This window comes from Gracilinanus agilis, chromosome 1 (assembly GCF_016433145.1).
Source record: "Gracilinanus agilis isolate LMUSP501 chromosome 1, AgileGrace, whole genome shotgun sequence".
NCBI classification, from domain to species: Eukaryota; Metazoa; Chordata; class Mammalia; order Didelphimorphia; family Didelphidae; genus Gracilinanus; species Gracilinanus agilis.
The window spans coordinates 477,906,878-477,924,199 of record NC_058130.1 but is presented as its reverse complement, the minus strand read 5'-3'; the positions used below and the strand labels follow the sequence as shown (position 1 = coordinate 477,924,199).

The 17,322-nt window shown below is 36.7% G+C and overlaps 1 protein-coding gene across 1 annotated transcript in view; it reads left to right on the top strand.

Moving 5' to 3' along the window:
- Positions 1-17,322, top strand: part of E2F5 (E2F transcription factor 5) — a 44,316-nt gene that overhangs the window by 12,347 nt on the left and 14,647 nt on the right. Inside the window, exons 2-4 of the mRNA XM_044665809.1 lie at positions 12,058-12,167; positions 13,618-13,779; positions 15,993-16,036. Coding sequence (XP_044521744.1) covers positions 12,058-12,167; positions 13,618-13,779; positions 15,993-16,036 — 316 coding nt within the window. The remainder of the gene's footprint in view (positions 1-12,057; positions 12,168-13,617; positions 13,780-15,992; positions 16,037-17,322) is intronic.

Sequence of the window (17,322 nt, the reverse complement as noted above, 5' to 3'; positions counted from 1 at the left end):
ATTGCTATATAAGGGGACTGCTCACAAGGCTAGAGGTCTTCATTTGCTAACTCGAGTCTGGCTTTATTGTGAGACTGGCCCTCTCTCAATAAAATTTCTTTTTGGCTTGGAGACTTGTTTTTTGCTTTTTGTGCCTTTGCTAGTAAGTTTTCCCAACAGTAATAATTAGAAAAAACATCTTAGGAAGAAAGGAAGGAAAAAAAGGAGAACTAAATGGTAGAAGCTGGTATTATGAGCAGTTTAATCAAGCCACAATTTTTTAAAATAGAGGAATATTGGTGGTATGTTAGAAAATATTAAAAGTAGAATGGCATTTATTTTCAAGCTCTGAGAGTTGGTTTATCTCACCTTGATTGACAGGGGAAGACAGTTGGAGACCTCTGCATATTCCCAGAGGCTGTTAGGAGAGGGGAAAGTTGGTTGGCTTGATAAATAGCCCTCACAGCCATCTGGGGGAGGTTTTTGGTCTTGGAGCTTCAACCTGAGCTTGGATCTTTGATCTTTGAACATTGCTCTGAATCTCCCTAGATATTTAGGCATTTGATCATCGTTAGCTATTTAGGTATCTGGGCCTGGGAGGAGGGAAGGAGAAGAAGCAGAGGGAAGTAAAGGGTAGATACTTCCCGAAGGCTGTGCAGGCTGACATCACAAACTGAGTAGAGGGAAGCTGAGAGAAATCACAATATCTGTACCAACTGAGCAGTTTGCCCTCCCTGGTTTGACATTGGCCAAGCTGAACCAGAGAAGTATGAAACCTCTAGCTTCAGCTGACTGAAACAACAGCCTACAGTCCTGAGGGATTATTGATCATAGCTATTAGTGACAGGGTCTCCTATCCCCAATCCATTCCTGGTTATTCCTTTCCCTATTTAACATCTGTAGATAAAATTTCATTAAGTACCTGCCTGAGTGGTCATTATATCACGACCCTTGGAGAGGGAGCAACGCAGTCAGATGAAAACGTTATCCAAGGCTAATAGAGCCCAATATTAATAATCAATCCAACCCCAGGTGGGACCTGAAAGGGTTATCCATTCACTTGACCATTAAAGGGTCCTGCCTAGGCACTGTTATAAAGAGTAGGGCAATTATAACATCCAGCTAGGTGGCAGGGTTCGGCGATCCCCCTGCACTAGCTGTCTAGGGAATACAGAGGCACAGCTTCCCAACCAATATCCCCTAGAAGCAGTAGCATCTTAGGAGTCCTATCTACTACAACTACTATTATTATAGACAACTATTTGTTTATAGAAAAATTTTCTTTATAACACATTCAAATTCCAGCTTTGATACTTAACAGCTATGTGTCTATGGGCCCTTGATTCTCAAATTTTATTTTTGCTAATAGTATAGTATTATTCTTTGCCATGAAGAATTGCATGTTTGTTGGCCTCCCAATGAACATTTAATGTAAATTTCATTTGAGTTTGTTGCATGCAACATATTAGAAACCAGTACTATTGGTATATAGGACTTTGGGTCTCAGTTTTCTCAACTATCAATCGAGTGATTTTGGACTAGATCATCATAAGTGTTCCTTTCCAGTTATAACATTCTGTGATCTGTGCTTTATGAATAAAAAGTAAAAATCCATGGGAAAAAATAGTTTTTTAAAAAACATACTTAAATTAGGGGTTCCTAACCTGGAACCAGAACCATTTTGATTCCCATTTAAACTTGGGATGGGGGGACAATTATATCTTCATTTTCACTGCTCTTCTAACTGACATATACTTTTTTCTTCAGTTATTTAAAAACATTTCTTTGAGAAGGGGTCCAAAGAGTTCATCAGACTGCTGACACACACAAAAAGATTTAAGAACCTTTGATTTAGATCCATATTTTAGACAATATATTATAATAATTTTTAATTAAACATGAAATTATTAACTTTTAGAAAACAATAAATAATACTCCTCAACTGGAGAGAAGAATTTGTATTAAATGGGAGTATAACTGTGAACGGTTCTTTTTATTTTTTTAATCAAATAGTGGTTGTGAGAATGAGCAGACCTGCAAAACACACACACACACACACACACACACACACACACACACACACACACACACACACACACCTGCCATTGAAGAACTTCATAGAATATGAATTAAGGGTATCATCAAGGAATTGTATGACAGGAAGAGAAGATGTACTGTCTGTCACCTGGTCAAAGTGAGAGATGAAAGGTGGATAGCCATAAGTGCTTTACTGCTGTCCTCATGGTGTTGGGAAAAAGTGAGGAGGGCTACTAACTAGAACGTTGTGTGGAGGACCCCCTGTGGAAAAGTCTGGGAGAAAATGGATGAATATTGCACAAGATGAGCAACATGAATAGGTTTTTACCTGTACTTTTGTGGGTGGGGAAATCCAATAATGAGATCATAACTCCACTTGAATGTTTGAGAAATATTTGTAATACTGGAATGCTATAAAAATTTTGCAGAGTGGAGCAAACAGAAATTTGCCATTGTCATAAGCTCTTAAGAACTTCTTTCCAACCAGATCTAGGTAGCTAGACGAAGATGGCTAGAAGAATACATAATTGGCACAGTCATGAGAGTCTGGGTCTTGGAGTGTGGAAGACCTTAGTTTGAATCCCATCTTAGACATGTACTGTGGACAAGTCACTTAGCTTCTGATTCAGTTTCTTCATCTTAAAAATGAGGAAGATAATAACACCCAGGGTTATTGTGAGGATCAAATGAAAATCACTGGCAAAATGAAGAGTATTTCATTGGAGTATAAACTTGAAAAAATATCATGCATGTGTAAATATGGTTTGAGGATGGCATGTTGTATATTTGATATATTAGCATATTTTAAACAAAAACATAGACTATATTACACAAAAATGAAATCCACAAAATATATAGTTTCATCCAAGTAAAATTGTTGTATCATATATGTCATTAAGAAATCAAATTCATAAACAATAGGATTTGGAAATAAAACAACTGATCCTTAACCTTCTTGTAATAGCAAGGGGAGGGGAAGGGTTTGCATGTTGTAAAAAAAAGAGAGAGAGGTATTGTACTGCCTTACATCCCCTTTATTTGCCAGTTCTGTTTCTTTTGCTTCTTTTTGAGCTGTCTATACCCACTGCCTCCATTTTCCCTAATCCACTATCACTTTATTCAAACAACTTTTCTTTCTAGCACACTTTTCCTTAAAGAACTCATCCATTCTTACATCATTTATCACTTGTGTTAACTGCCAAGTCTGTATATCCAACCCTTTGTTCTATGTTTTCTTGAGTGTCTTTTCAAACTTTACCAAAACTAAGCATATCTCATCTCATTATACTCATACCATACTCATATAACTCCTAAGCATTTTTGCATTTATCTCTGTATAGCTGTATTTAGTGTTTATATTACTATTGTGTTACTGTGTATTCTCATTCATTTGTATCCTATTTTCTATAGTATAGTATATATTCTCTGAAGGCAAAGACTTTGTAACTTTTCCGACTTCCAAGTCCTTACAATAATTCTAGTTACAAATTATATTTATATATAGTTGTTGACCATAACAAGATAAAATCCCTTGTTTTGTAATAGAGAAACTATTAGAGGATTTTTCTCAAAGGATGATATGCCATATTAATGGTTTGCTTTTTCAGTGAATTATCCTTTTTTAAATAAAGACTATCCTTTTAAAAAATAAATAATGCTTTACAGGCAAAATGATTTCACTTTCTTCTGCTACAAAATGGTGGTTGTACTATATGTCCCTTTAAAGTCCCTTACAACTCTGAATCCATGATCTTATAACATAGTGCAAAGAATAGAGTATTGGGCTTGGAGTCAGGAAGACTCAGGATCAGTCTTATCTATATCACTTTAAAAAGCTGGGGGGCAGCTGGGTAGCTCAGTGGAATGAGAGTCAGGCCTAGAGACAGGAGGTCCTGGGTTCAAACCCGGCCTCAGCCACTTCCCAGCTGTGTGACCCTGGGCAAGTCACTTGACCCCCATTGCCCACCCTTACCAATCTTCCACCTATGAGACAATGCACTGAAGTACAAGGGTTTAAAAAAAAAAAAGGTATATAATTCCACACAAGTACCTCAAATAATTTCCTACAAGTTATCTGATAAGTCATAGTTGGGTTTTGATCAGTGGCTCCCTATTACCTCTAAGACTAAATATGGATTCCTTTGTTTAGCCTTTAAAATTCTTTGAAACCTGACCCCAGACCCAGTGTTCTATCCACTGTGCCTCTATATCAGTGTTTCCCAAACAAAAGGCCTACCGTCCCCTTTCCAGAAAAAATATTACTTAGCCCCCTAGAAGTTAATATTTTTAAAATTTTAATAGCAATTAATAGGAAAGATAAATGCACCTGTGGCCATCAACCCCCCCCCCTATTGCTGCAGCACCCACCAGGGGGCGGTAGCGCCCACTTTGGGAATCACTGCTCTATATGAAGGCATATGAGTGAGCTCAACAAAACTTTAGTACAAAAGAATTTGAACAACCCCTCAAGGTTCTCAGTTTAAATGAATCTGACCTGTTGGCTGTTTGGATGTTATTGTACTGTTGAGAAACTTAGTTGTGAAAAACAATGAGCAAATAGGACTTTAGGGCTGTAAATAGTGAATAAATATTTTTAAAGACATATGGCTGAGTTGTAGAACTGAGATTTTCAAAAACTGATGTTACTGAACAGTAATAAGAAATGTAAAATTGATATTGTGAAGGGTAAAAGGGGTTTTTTTGGTTGGATATTAATAATTTAAAGGTGTAGTTGCCAAGGAACTGAATAAATACCAATTCCTAAAATGATTTTAGTAATTTATTTACAAAATACCGGAGAGAGTGGAAGTAGAGAGATGAAAAGAGGGGCGATTAAGAGCTCTAACTTAACGAACTAGATTTGTATTCAAGTCTGGGCTTTACTCTGGTAGGGCTCCAGAGGCACAGCTGTGAGCCTAAAAGTCAATTAACAAGGGGTTTAGTTACAAGGGCTTCTCCCAATCAAGGATTCCCTCCAGAGGCTAAGGTAGTCAGCCTTCTTCACTCACCACGTGTAGTTTTAAGGGAAAGATTTAAGAACAGTCTCACCAAGGTCTCAGGGTCCCAGGTCCAGCGCTCCTCCAGGTCCAAGTCACGAACAAGAAAGAACTCCTTCAGGTCCAAGACACAAATGAGAAGAGGTCTCAGGTCCAAGTCACAAATAAGAACTACTGGGAGTAGTCACTCTTTTAAAGGGGCTTCTTTTGCATCACTTTCTTTGCCTTCCTCTTAGTTTATGTGTCCAGTCACAACAGACGCTTTTCTTAGGACTGTCCAGGAGGCAGTCAGTAAATTCTGATTTGTCACTCACTCTAGCACTTGTGGGTCACAGACCTCCCAACTTGTGAGTTAAGTGGAGTTTACACTTTTGTTAATTAGATTTGAGAATGACCAAGATAGATTTAATCTCATTATCACAATATGCCACACTTAACTTTGTATTGTATTTGTATATATTAATTTTATTTAATTAATATTTGTATTAATTTGTATGTATTAACTAATGTATTGGTTCCAGGTGTTAAAACCTGGAAAATCTGGAAAAACCCAGAACCACTAAAATTGTCAGCAAAATAAAATCTTTAATCAGATAAGAGATAAGTTCTTAATATTCAACCACCATACGGAGTCAAGCACTTAAAAACTGCACAGAACCAAGACTCTAGGACTCTGGGAAGTGTCTCTGAAAGAATATACCACCAAAGATGATTCTCCCAAGAGTAATGGAACTTGGGGGTCATATGCCTTTTGGGGGGAACAAAGGGCAGGGAAGATTGATTGGTTAGCTCTACATTGGATACAAGGAAAGGAGGAGCCCAGGGCTTGACTGACAGGAAGAGGCTGATGCATTAGCCACAAAAAGATGTTTCCAGCCAAAGGCTGGACTACTGGTTTAATGTAGATAAACTTTTAAAACAAAACAAGGATACCTAAGGCTTGATCAACTACTAATCTTACCTAAACTGGGATAATTAAGTATCTCAAAGTCTGTGGTTTGGTTCTGTGGTAAGGTTTTATCAGGTCAGTCAGGTGCTTCCCCCAAACAGTTTCCTAAAGGACAAGGAGCAAACTTGGATTTCTAGAATTAGATTTGACTCAGTGCAGAAGAGCAGTAAGGGCTAGGTAATAGGGGTTAAGTGACTTGCCCAGGGTCACTTAGCTAGGAAGGGTCTGAGGCCAGATTTGAACTTACAACTTCTCTCTAGGCCTGGTTCTCAATCCACTGAGCTACCCAGCTGCCCCCCATTCTAACTTTTTAAGATGAAAATAAAGGAACCCATAATCTTTGTTAAGCAAGCTAAGGATAGATAGAATTTGCATTTTGATTCATTAAAATGCATATTATGATATCCAGCCCAACAAACTTACCTACAATGTTTAACCATTGTGTTGGTATCTACCATGATATTGAGAATAATTACTTGGAGAGTTTTGTGTAACCTTTTTTAAGAGTGCCTTTTTAGAGGGAAGTAATCCAAAGAGTTTTTTTAAAATATCGATCACTTTGTAGTAGGCCAATCTTGCCCCTTAAAATTATATTAAACCCAGAATAGGAATTGAGCTATTTGGCCAAAATTGTTCAGCAAAAAAAATCCAAGATTGAGAGAAGCATCAAGAAAATTAACCTTTGGGCTATAAAAGAATGCCTGCTCTTTGATCCAGCCATACCATTGTTGGGTTCTCACCCCAAAGAGATCATAAACAGACTTGTATGAAAATATTTATAGCAGTGCTTTTTGTGGTGGCAAAAAACTGGAAAATGAGGGTATGTCCTTCAATTGGGGAATGGCTGAACAAACTGTGGTATATGCGGGTGATGGAATACTATTGTGCTAAAAGGAATAATAAACTGGAGGAATTCCATGTGAACTGGAAAGACCTCCAGGAATTGGTGCAGAGTGAAAGGAACAGAGCCAGAAGAACATTGTACACAGAGACCAATACACTGTGGTAAAATAGAATGTAATGGACTTCTGTACTAGCAGCAATGCAATGACCCAGGACAATTCTGAGGGACTTATGGAAAAGAATGCTACCTACATTCAGAGGAAGAACTGCTGGAGTGGAAACAGAAGAAAAACAACTGCTTGAACACATGGGTTGAGGTGGACATGATTGCAGATGTAGACTCGAAACTACCACACCAATGCAACTATCAGCAATTTGGAAATAGGTCTTGATCAATGACATATGTTAAAACCAGTGGAAATACACATCAGCCATGGGGGGGGAGGGACCTGAGGGGGGTGAAGGGGAAAGTAAGAGCATGAATTATGTAACCATGTTAACTTTTCTAAAAAATAATTATTAATAAATGTTTTAAAAAAAAGAAAATTAATCTTTGGCCCTAAAAGCAAATAGAGCCTCTTCCTTGACCCACAATTATATTAAAAACTGAAGTTGATAAACAGATGCATAGACTGGAAACATCCTTCCTCCCTCCCCTCCCCCCCCCCATTTTTTCTCTCTTCCTCTAGGACTATAGACTCTTGTCAATTAGCCTATCCAAAAACATGTATTAAGTGTCTCCTATGTTCCAGTGTTGACTGTACTAGGAATACAAATATGAGTTACACAAACCCACCTCTCAAGGAGCTTTTGAAGAAACTGCCTAGATACAAAATAATGAGAAGTTTTACAAAACCCCTTTGTAAAAGTACTTACCTATGGGGGAAATTAGGAAAAAGCCCTTCTAAGGAGATAACATTTGAACTAAGTATGGAAGGGAGTTCAGAGTTCAAAGAGTGAGGAGGTAAAGACTTCTGGTGAAGGGAGACAGGTCAGGCTATTCAAAGACACGCACACAGCCAGGTGAATGTTATGTACAAGAAACAGCCAAGGGTCTGTTTAGCTGGAGAGTAAAGTGCTTTGGAGGGGGGGATAGTGTAATCACTGGGAAAAATTATCTATGATATTTGTGAAGAGCTTTAATGCAAAAAGGCCTTTGTATCTTATCCTAAATACCTTCAGGCACTGTTGTGGAGAATCACTAAGAATTCTTGGTTTGGGGAAGTGTGATGACCTGGTCAGACCTGCATTTTAGGATTGTTATGGTAGTTGTGAGTAGAATGGTTTGATCCAAATGAGAGGTATAAAAGGCTGGATTAGGGTGGGTCTTGTGTAAATAGAAAGGATCTAAGGAATGTTGAGAAGGTAGAATCCATCAGACTTGGCAAATGTTTAAATGGGAGTGGGGGAGATTTGAAGTTATTCAGATGGAAGTACACTAAAGAGAACCTAATCCACTTTTTTTTTTTAAATTTTTTTTTTTTTTAAACCCTTGTACTTCGGTGTATTGTCTCATAGGTGGAAGATTGGTAAGGGTGGGCAATGGGGGTCAAGTGACTTGCCCAGGGTCACACAGCTGGGAAGTGGCTGAGGCCGGGTTTGAACCTAGGACCTCCTGTCTCTAGGCCGGACTCTCACTCCACTGAGCTACCCAGCTGCCCCCTCCTAATCCACTTTTTTTTTTTTTTTTTTTAACCCTTAACTTCTGTGTATTGACTTATAGGTGGAAGAGTGTTAAGGGTAGGCAATGGGGGTCAAGTGACTTGCCCAGGGTCACACAGCTGGGAAGTGTCTGAGGCCAGATTTGAACCTAGGACCTCCCGTCTCTAGGCCTGACTCTCAATCCACTGAGCTACCCAGCTGCCCCCTCCTAATCCACTTTTGAAGAAACAGGTCTCAAGGGAGTGAAGTGATTTGCCCATGGTTACAACATACAGTAAGTGACAAAAGCCTTTTTTTTTTTTTTAAACCTTTACCTTCCATCTTAGAATCAATACTGGATATTGGTTCTAAGGCAGAATGTGGTAAAGGCTAGTCAATGGGGGTTAAATGACTTGCCCAGACACAGCTAGGAAGTGTCTGAGGTCAAATTTTAACCCAGGACCTCCCATCTCTGGGCCTGGGTCTCAATCCACTGAGTCACTCAGCTGCTCCCAACAAAAGCCTTTTTGCCATCAAATCTGGTGCTTTTTTTTCTCTATTCCATATTCCTGCCTAGATTCTGTTCCTTAGCACCCTTGTTAAAAATAAAGGCCAAGAAAGGTGATTACTTTACAGTGAAAATACTATCCCAAGGGGACAGCAAGATGGCTCAGTGAATAGAAAGCTAGCCCTGAAGACAAAAGGTCTTGGATTCAAATGTGACTTCATACACTTCCTCCCTGTGTGACCTGGGCAAATAACTTAGCCTTACCACTTTCTTGCCTTAGAACCAATATATATAATTCTAAGACAGAAGGTAAGGTCTTGCTTTAAAATTTTTTTTTTATTTTAAAGAAATTACTATCTCATCATGAAAAAATTCTCATTTGGCAGGAAAGTTGGTCTAACATTAAAGTCCTTGTTGCCTTTGTTTCTTATTCCTTCTTTAGGCTCTTTTGTCTGCCTTTCTTGCAGTGTACATAGTATGAGAATAGAAAGCAATATTTTTGAACTCTTGAAAAGTACTTGCATTAGACATTGTTAGTGCATTACTCAGCTCTGAATAAACTGTTAGGTTTAATTAGGGCCATAATAGGTTTTAAAAAAAAATTACAATGCCCCAAGAAGCTAATAACTCTTCAGGTAGGACTGGACAAACCACAGGAGTTAATTCACAATAGTGCCTGGCAATTTCATTGTGGTACCTGGTGCTTTTAGCACAATCTTACCTGAAAGTACATAAATGTTCATCTTTCCTGTGTCGACGTGGAATCTAGAAGCTTCCAAACTTGTAACCTAGAAAGATTTAATAAACCCCAGTATACTTAGCTTAAAGGTGAAAACCCCAGGTTTGACCTTGTCACATGAGGGTCTCTTCTTTGTCTCCAGAAGCCTTTCCCTCTGTATCATACCCTCTTTTCGAGGATCGAAATGGGGACTTTCAGCTTAAGAGACTGATGCACTGCCTACTGCACCAGAATCACTTGGCTTGGACTTGGCCCTGGTGGGAATGATCAAGCTCAAAATAAGGTCTTTTGTTAGTCTGAGACTAGTAAAGTTGGACTCTTCCCTCAGGGAAGAACTCTCATGTGACAAGCTCAAACCTGGGGCTTTCACCTTTAAGCTAAGTATATTGGGGTTCATTAAATCTTTCTAGGCTACAAGTTTGGGAGCTTCTAGATTCCACGTCAACACCTTCTTACTCACTTTTACATGATGATTTTATCATCATGAGAATTTGAAAAAAAAAAAAAGTGCAGTACTGAACAGCACTCCTTGGTGTAGGCAACATTGACATACCTATAGATATCTTTCCCATCTTTTCCAGTTTGGACTTAGGGTCCAGTCCTTGGACCCATTTGTGGGGAAGTAGAGAGGAGTATCTGTTCACCAAGTCTTATTTATAACTCCATTTATAACTAAAGAAATACCATAATCAGATGTACTCTACTCCCTACTTTACCCTTTCCATAGGATTCTTTGAGACCTATCTGTATCCTCTCTTGACCCAGATTTTAATCTAGATATGCAATTTGGAACTAATATTTTATGTAAAACTACAGCCAAGAATTTCTAGTAATTGGGACAATTCCTTTGAGTTGGAGGTCAGGGGTGATAAGAAAGAGAAGGTCTAAAGTATGACCGCTCAGGTATATAGTTGAGATGGGAGACCCAGAGATCTTGGAAGTTGTAGAGTTGGAGAAACTAGCCAGGCCAAGAGGATGATAACAAGTGGATAATAAGTGGGTCTTAACTCTGGCTCTGACCATATGGCAACATACTACTGCTTGTCTTCACAATACCCTTTCTCCATTTGTTTTTCTTTCCTTAAAAATTGAAAATTTGGGAGCTTCTAGGTGGCTCAGTGGATTGAGACCCAGGCCCAGAGAAGGGAGTGCTGAGTTCAAATCTGGCCTCAGACATTTCCTAGCTGTGTGACCCTGGGCAAGTCACCTCATTGCCTGGCCCACACCACTCTTCTGCCTTAGAACTAACACACAGTATTTAGTCTAAGATGGAATGTAAGGGTTTTTAAAAAATTGAAAATTTATGTTTATTTTTCATTTTACTTGAACCCAAAGCAAACTTCTTAAGCCCTGCTATAGAGTAATATCTTCTTTCCACTTAAGTTCTACTGAAGACCTATTAGGAATATTTTGGGGAACTAATTAGATAGATTCAGGGTATCACTGTTTATAAGTCTGAAACTGATCATAAGACCTATAAGATAAATTTAAAGTTTTCAATTTAGAGTTTAATATTTGATCATTTCTATTATGAAATGATCGAATTCTCATATTAATACAGTAATCCTATGCTTAGTCACATCTTGATTTCATTATAATATTTTTTATAGCACTTTAAGGTTTGCAAATAACTTTACAAATACCTCATTTTATCTTCCCGACAACCTAGAGAAGTAGGCTCTGTTATTATTCTTTTCATCTTATGGATGAGGAAGCCAAAGCAGGCAGAATTTAAGTGACTTGCTTAGGGTCACAAAGTTACTAAGTGTCTGAAGCTGAATTTGAACTCAGAAAGTCTCCATTAAAATTTTGTGTTTTGCATTGACATTTCATTATTGTTTTTTACTTTGTTTTAAAACGTCAAGTAGGAGGAGGATATACATCAAGACAATACACATAATGCATGTACCCAGGATTTTTCCCAATGTTTTAACCTAAAAAAATTATTTAGATCAAAAGTTCTAACTTTGCCATCTTTAATTGGAATTGCCTTCAATAACTACAACTGTTCTGAAATTAAATTTTCCTGTCTCATCAATTGGAAAAGCTAGGTAGATAGGAATTTTTTTCATCAAGTGACAAAAGATTTTCTTAAAGTAGTGTGGAACGTTCTGAATTTTTTATTTCTTCTTTATGTGCTTTGTATAATGATCCCTCATCTTTTTCTTCTCAATAGCTGCTGGCCAAGAAATGAATATTTCTTTGGTTTCTTTTGTGGAATAGGAGATGTCTTGAGCATATTGGGCTTTTGGATTGAATTTGGGATTATATTTATACTGTGATCTTAATTATTAATCATCTCTTTTACCTTAAAATACAAATTGTTCTTTATCTCTACTTTTTTTTTTTCTATTTTAAAAAACAGGCTGCAGATACGTTGGCTGTCAGGCAAAAAAGAAGAATTTATGATATTACCAATGTTTTGGAAGGAATTGATTTAATTGAAAAAAAGTCCAAAAATAGCATCCAGTGGAAGTAAGTGATAGATTATTGTTATATTCTGAAATTTTTATTCTTCCCACCCATCTTCAAAATCCCACATTCTAGTATACTACTCTGTTGTGAACTACTCTCTAACATCAGCCTTTCATTCTGATCAGACTTTCTGACCTTCAAATGTACCTTTCATAGTCCTGCCTCTATCTTGACAAATACCATTCACGCAATTCAGAATGCCCCTTCTCTGTCTCTTTAATTCCTCATCATCTTTCAAGACCAAACTGAAGTTCTGCCTGTGAAGACTTTCCTGACTATTAGAGCTGACAATAATCTTTTCTACTTCTTTCTGTAGCATATATTTTTTGTCTTGCTCATTTGATATTTAGATAAGTACACCCTGATCAGTAGCATAATGGGATGGTACAAAGAGAGCCAATCTCAGATGATGAACTAGGTACAGATTCTACTTTGGGTACGCTGAATGACTTGGGGCAATTCACTTAAGATTATAAATTTTAAAGTAATTGCCAATTTGCATTGGAAGAGAGAGGATGCTCCCCAAGGAACTACCTATATCAAAGAAATCTGAGGTCAAGATAAAAAAAAAAGTACTTCCTGATACTGTTTTTAGGTGTATATGATTTATCTACCCACTTAAATTTTATACACTCCTTAGAAGTTTATTATTCACTTTAAACATAGTAAGTTCTCAATAAATACATAATTGATGGATCCCATGAAATCACAGGTCCACATATCAAAGTTGAAATAGTTAAAGTATAATGAATTTCTAATCATTGTCCATTTCCAAGAGATAGACCTTTCTCATCATTATTTACTATGGTTAGCATTCTTAGGAAAGACTTAGCATCTCAAATGAGAATAACTATCCGAAGTAAACTTTTTTCAGAAACTGTAAACACTCTAAGAATTATTGGGAAACGTGGAAATTTCTTGCAATGAATTTTAGCCAATATGAAAATTCTGTTAATGGGTTTATATTGAGACTCACGAAATACTGTGATGAGTTTGAATATTGCACATAGAATGATAGCAATCAGAATTATTCCTTTGGCCTCCTTACTTTTTAGCCAGGATTTTCAATAAAAGACAAGTAAGGAAACATGAGTTTTTCAATGCACTGGAAGCCTTTCTCTAAAGGTTTGGGTTTCATGCTCTCAGAATGTGTTTAAATCAGCAAATATACACTGTGTACCTACTCTCTGCAGGGCTTTATCATGATATCCTTTTGGTAGTACTTCAGTAACTAACTTACAATATATCAACTCTTTTCAGTGAGGATGTTTTTAAGTAAATTTATTCAGATCCATAGTTTTCTGTTATACAGTTTAATGTTTAATACTTTTGTAAAATTGACTTTTTATTTTACTATGGTGTAAGCACTGTTGTTAGCTTGTGACTCAATCATTTTATTAAAGGAGTTCATTGAAGCTAACCAAATGGAAACAAATTCTGTATTTTTCAGAGGTGTAGGTGCTGGATGTAATACAAAGGAAGTTATTGATAGACTGAGATATCTCAAAGCAGAAATTGAGGATCTGGAGCTAAAAGAAAGAGAACTTGATCAACAGAAATTATGGCTACAGCAAAGCATCAAAAATGTAATGGATGATTCCATTAACAACAGATATCCTTTTATCTCAGTTAGTGTGTCTGTTTGTAGAGAGTAGAACTGTATTTAATTGCAGGGTATTTTTAGAGAAGGTAAGTCTTTTAGGTGAAAGCTATGATCTAGAGAACTCTTGGTAATTTGTTCAGAAACCTTTTTAAAATTTAAGTTTTGATTGCAAACTTGTTAAGAAAATGTCTGGCTAAGTAAGTTGGCAACAGAAAACTTAAATTTCACTTTTTTTTTTTTAAACCCTTGTACTTCGGTGTATTTTCTCATAGGTGGAAGATTGGTAAGGGTGGGCAATGGGGGTCAAAGGGTCACACAGCTGGGAAGTGGCTGAGGCCGGGTTTGAACCTAGGACCTCCTGTCTCTAGGCCTGACTCTCACTCCACTGAGCTACCCAGCTGCCCTTAAATTTCACTTTTAAAAAGGTTAGAAACAGAAGAGAACACAAGAAAAGATACATTTCTTCAAGAAAGAATCTTTTAATTATGTCTTTCCTTGATACCTCTTTTATTTCCATCTCCCCCACCCCTATCATCTAACCAGAACAGATCACTAGTTATTGGAGGCTATGCATGTGATTATTATAATCATAGGAGAGATGTTCATTCCTTTCACTTCAAGTTTATCATACTTTAGAGTTTACAAAGTATTTTATGAATAATAACCTTGTGAAGTAAGGCAAGTGTTCTTTTGTAGATGATCAAACTAAGGCTTAGAAAGGCTGAATGACTTGTTCAGTCACATTACTAATAATTGTCAAAGCCAGAACTGAAATCCAAACCTTCTGAGCCCAAGGCCATTGCCCTTTCCACTACACTAAAGTTGACTCTTAGAATGTAAGCCAAATGTGTGCAGAAAAAGGACAATAAGACTACCTGTTATAATATGAAATATGTTGTTATATAATTATGTGCAGCATCTTAAAATTAGGCATTTAGTTAATAAGCACCTATTGCATGTGAGACACTGTGCCAAATGCTGGAGCTACAAAGAAAGGCAAAAGGCAGCCCTCAAAGAGCTCATAGCTTAGATCTTGCTCTCAAACAGCTTGTAGTCTAAAATGGATAAAACATGCCAAAAACATACAACAAGCTATAAATATATATATATATATATATGAAAAACTGGAGCTAATCATATGTCTTAATAGTCAAAATTCAGCACATCTCAAGTTCTTGAACAAATTGTAATTTAAAACACAAAAATAAGAAATGTCATAACAAGTTAACTTCATGGCCCTTCTTGCCACTCGCCTGTGCCTGATGTGTTCTCCAAGTCTGTATCACCTTTTGAGGGTAATTTTGTAAAGGACATGGTTGTCTTCTCTGATGAAAATGAAAAAGGTTAGAGAAACACAGCCAGCCCAAATTCTTACCTTCAGGTCCTAAGACATTTTTAAAGTTTTATTGAACGTTGTACTTTCAGCATATGCATATGCCAGGTTTTTAATCTCTTTTAAAATTACCATTTTGGAGCTTCAGCAATTACCATTTAGTTTAAACAGTCTGGGTTTTATAAACAAACCAATGTATATCTTGTTTTATTTTGTGTATTCTTCAATAATTTTATCATGATGCTTTGATCACTTTGATCAAGCCAGTCGTCAGGGTCATCAGCTAGCCCCATGGCACAGCCAACAAGGTTGCCTCTGTGATATTCTTCAACAATTTTGTCACCTCAAAGCCTGAGCTGATCTACCTGTACCCTTGACACTTTTGTACAATATGCTCTATCTTCTCTTTCTTAGTGCCGAGAAATCTAAAAAATTTTCAAAATCAAAAATAAAATTTCTTGAATTAGAAAACTTTGAATTAAAAATAACTTTGCTTAAATAAAATTTTTAAGCATATATATATTTTTAAAACCCTTATCTTTTATCTTAGAATTGATGTTAGGAAGAACAGTAAGGACTAGGCAGTTGGAGTTAAATGACTTTCCCAGAGTCACACAGGAAGTATCTCAGGCCAAATTTAAATCTTGGTCCTCCTGACTCCAGGCCTGGCTCTCAATCCACTGAGCCCCCTAGCAGTCCCTAATGTACTTTAACAGTCAGGTTGAATGATAAAATGGAGACTGACATGCTGTGTAAATACCATTTCTGAATTTGTAGAGAGGGAAGAGAAAATTATTGTTAAAAGTTGTGTTCTTTGGGTAAAAGTAACTTGCTGCAAGTTGGAAGTTAAGTAAAGAATACTATTTTCCTTGACTTATAATGACAGTACATTTTCTTATATTACTCATGAAGATATCTGTAATTGTTTTAATGGTAAGTATTACTAGTAAATTTGTTTTGTTTTTTCTTTTCTATCCTCAGTACTGATCATAGTGCTTCATACATTGTTGACACTTAATAAATGCTTATCTAATTGAATTCCTAAGTCTGCCTATGTTTAGCTTCTTTTATAAGGAGTGATTCAAAAGTCCCTGTACACTTACCCTAAGGTATTAGTTTAAGATAGCTATCCAGGAACTTTTGGCTTATTGAATATTAATAGTTCACGTTTACATTGAGCTTTAGTTTACTCAGTATTTCCTTATAACACTAGTACTTTGTATTTATATTATATTGCATATTTTGCTTTCATAACTTTTAGTTTCTCTTCTACATCCATTCTTTTTTTTTTTAAACCCTTGTACTTCGGTGTATTGTCTCATAGGTGGAAGAGTGGTAAGGGTGGGCAATGGGGGTCAAGTGACTTGCCCAGGGTCACACAGCTAGGAAGTGTCTGAGGCCGGGTTTGAACCTAGGACCTCCCATCTCTAGGCCTGAGTCTCACTCCACTGAGCTACCCAGCTGCCCCCATACATCAATTCTTATTAGTTCTTATCCTCATAAAACTGAGGAGAAAATAGAGCCCTCTAAAAAGATGAAATAATTTACCCATGGTTACATGTCATTGAATAATTTGAAATTAAAACAAGGTCTTATGACCCATTGTTTCATATATTAAACTAGGCTGTCTTTGTATCAAACTAAGATTTTAGTCAAGAAAAATTTTAAATTAATAATAATCAACAAAAAACCTTATAATTCATGAAGCCTAATATTTCAACTGCTGTGTTTGGAACATCTTCATTCCTGAACATTTAACATATAAAGGATATGAAATTGAGTTGTTTTAAATTCTCTATTCCATCCTTCCTCTTTCCTAATATATAAAAAAAAACCACACATACAAATCCAACTGACTAGATGATTTTCAGTTATAGTTAGTATAATAATTTTTTTCTCCTTAATTTAGTGATGTTAAGGCAGTCTTTTCTAATGACAGAATGCAATCATTTTTATATAGAATCTTATATTAATGCCTATATGGGATTAGTCATTTTGTTTAGCACATAGTGCTGATGAGATCAAGATCCTGAGTTCAGTCCTTACTTGAGCCATTTCGTTTTGTTTTGCTTTGATGCCGTCATCTCTAACTCTAGTATCCATCCTATTATCCAGCAAGTAAGTATATGCCATTGGTTATAAGGGAGGGTCCAGGAGTGAGAGAGGATGTGTCATTATATTGTCCTCATCACTAGTTGAAATGGCTTAAAATAAATGTC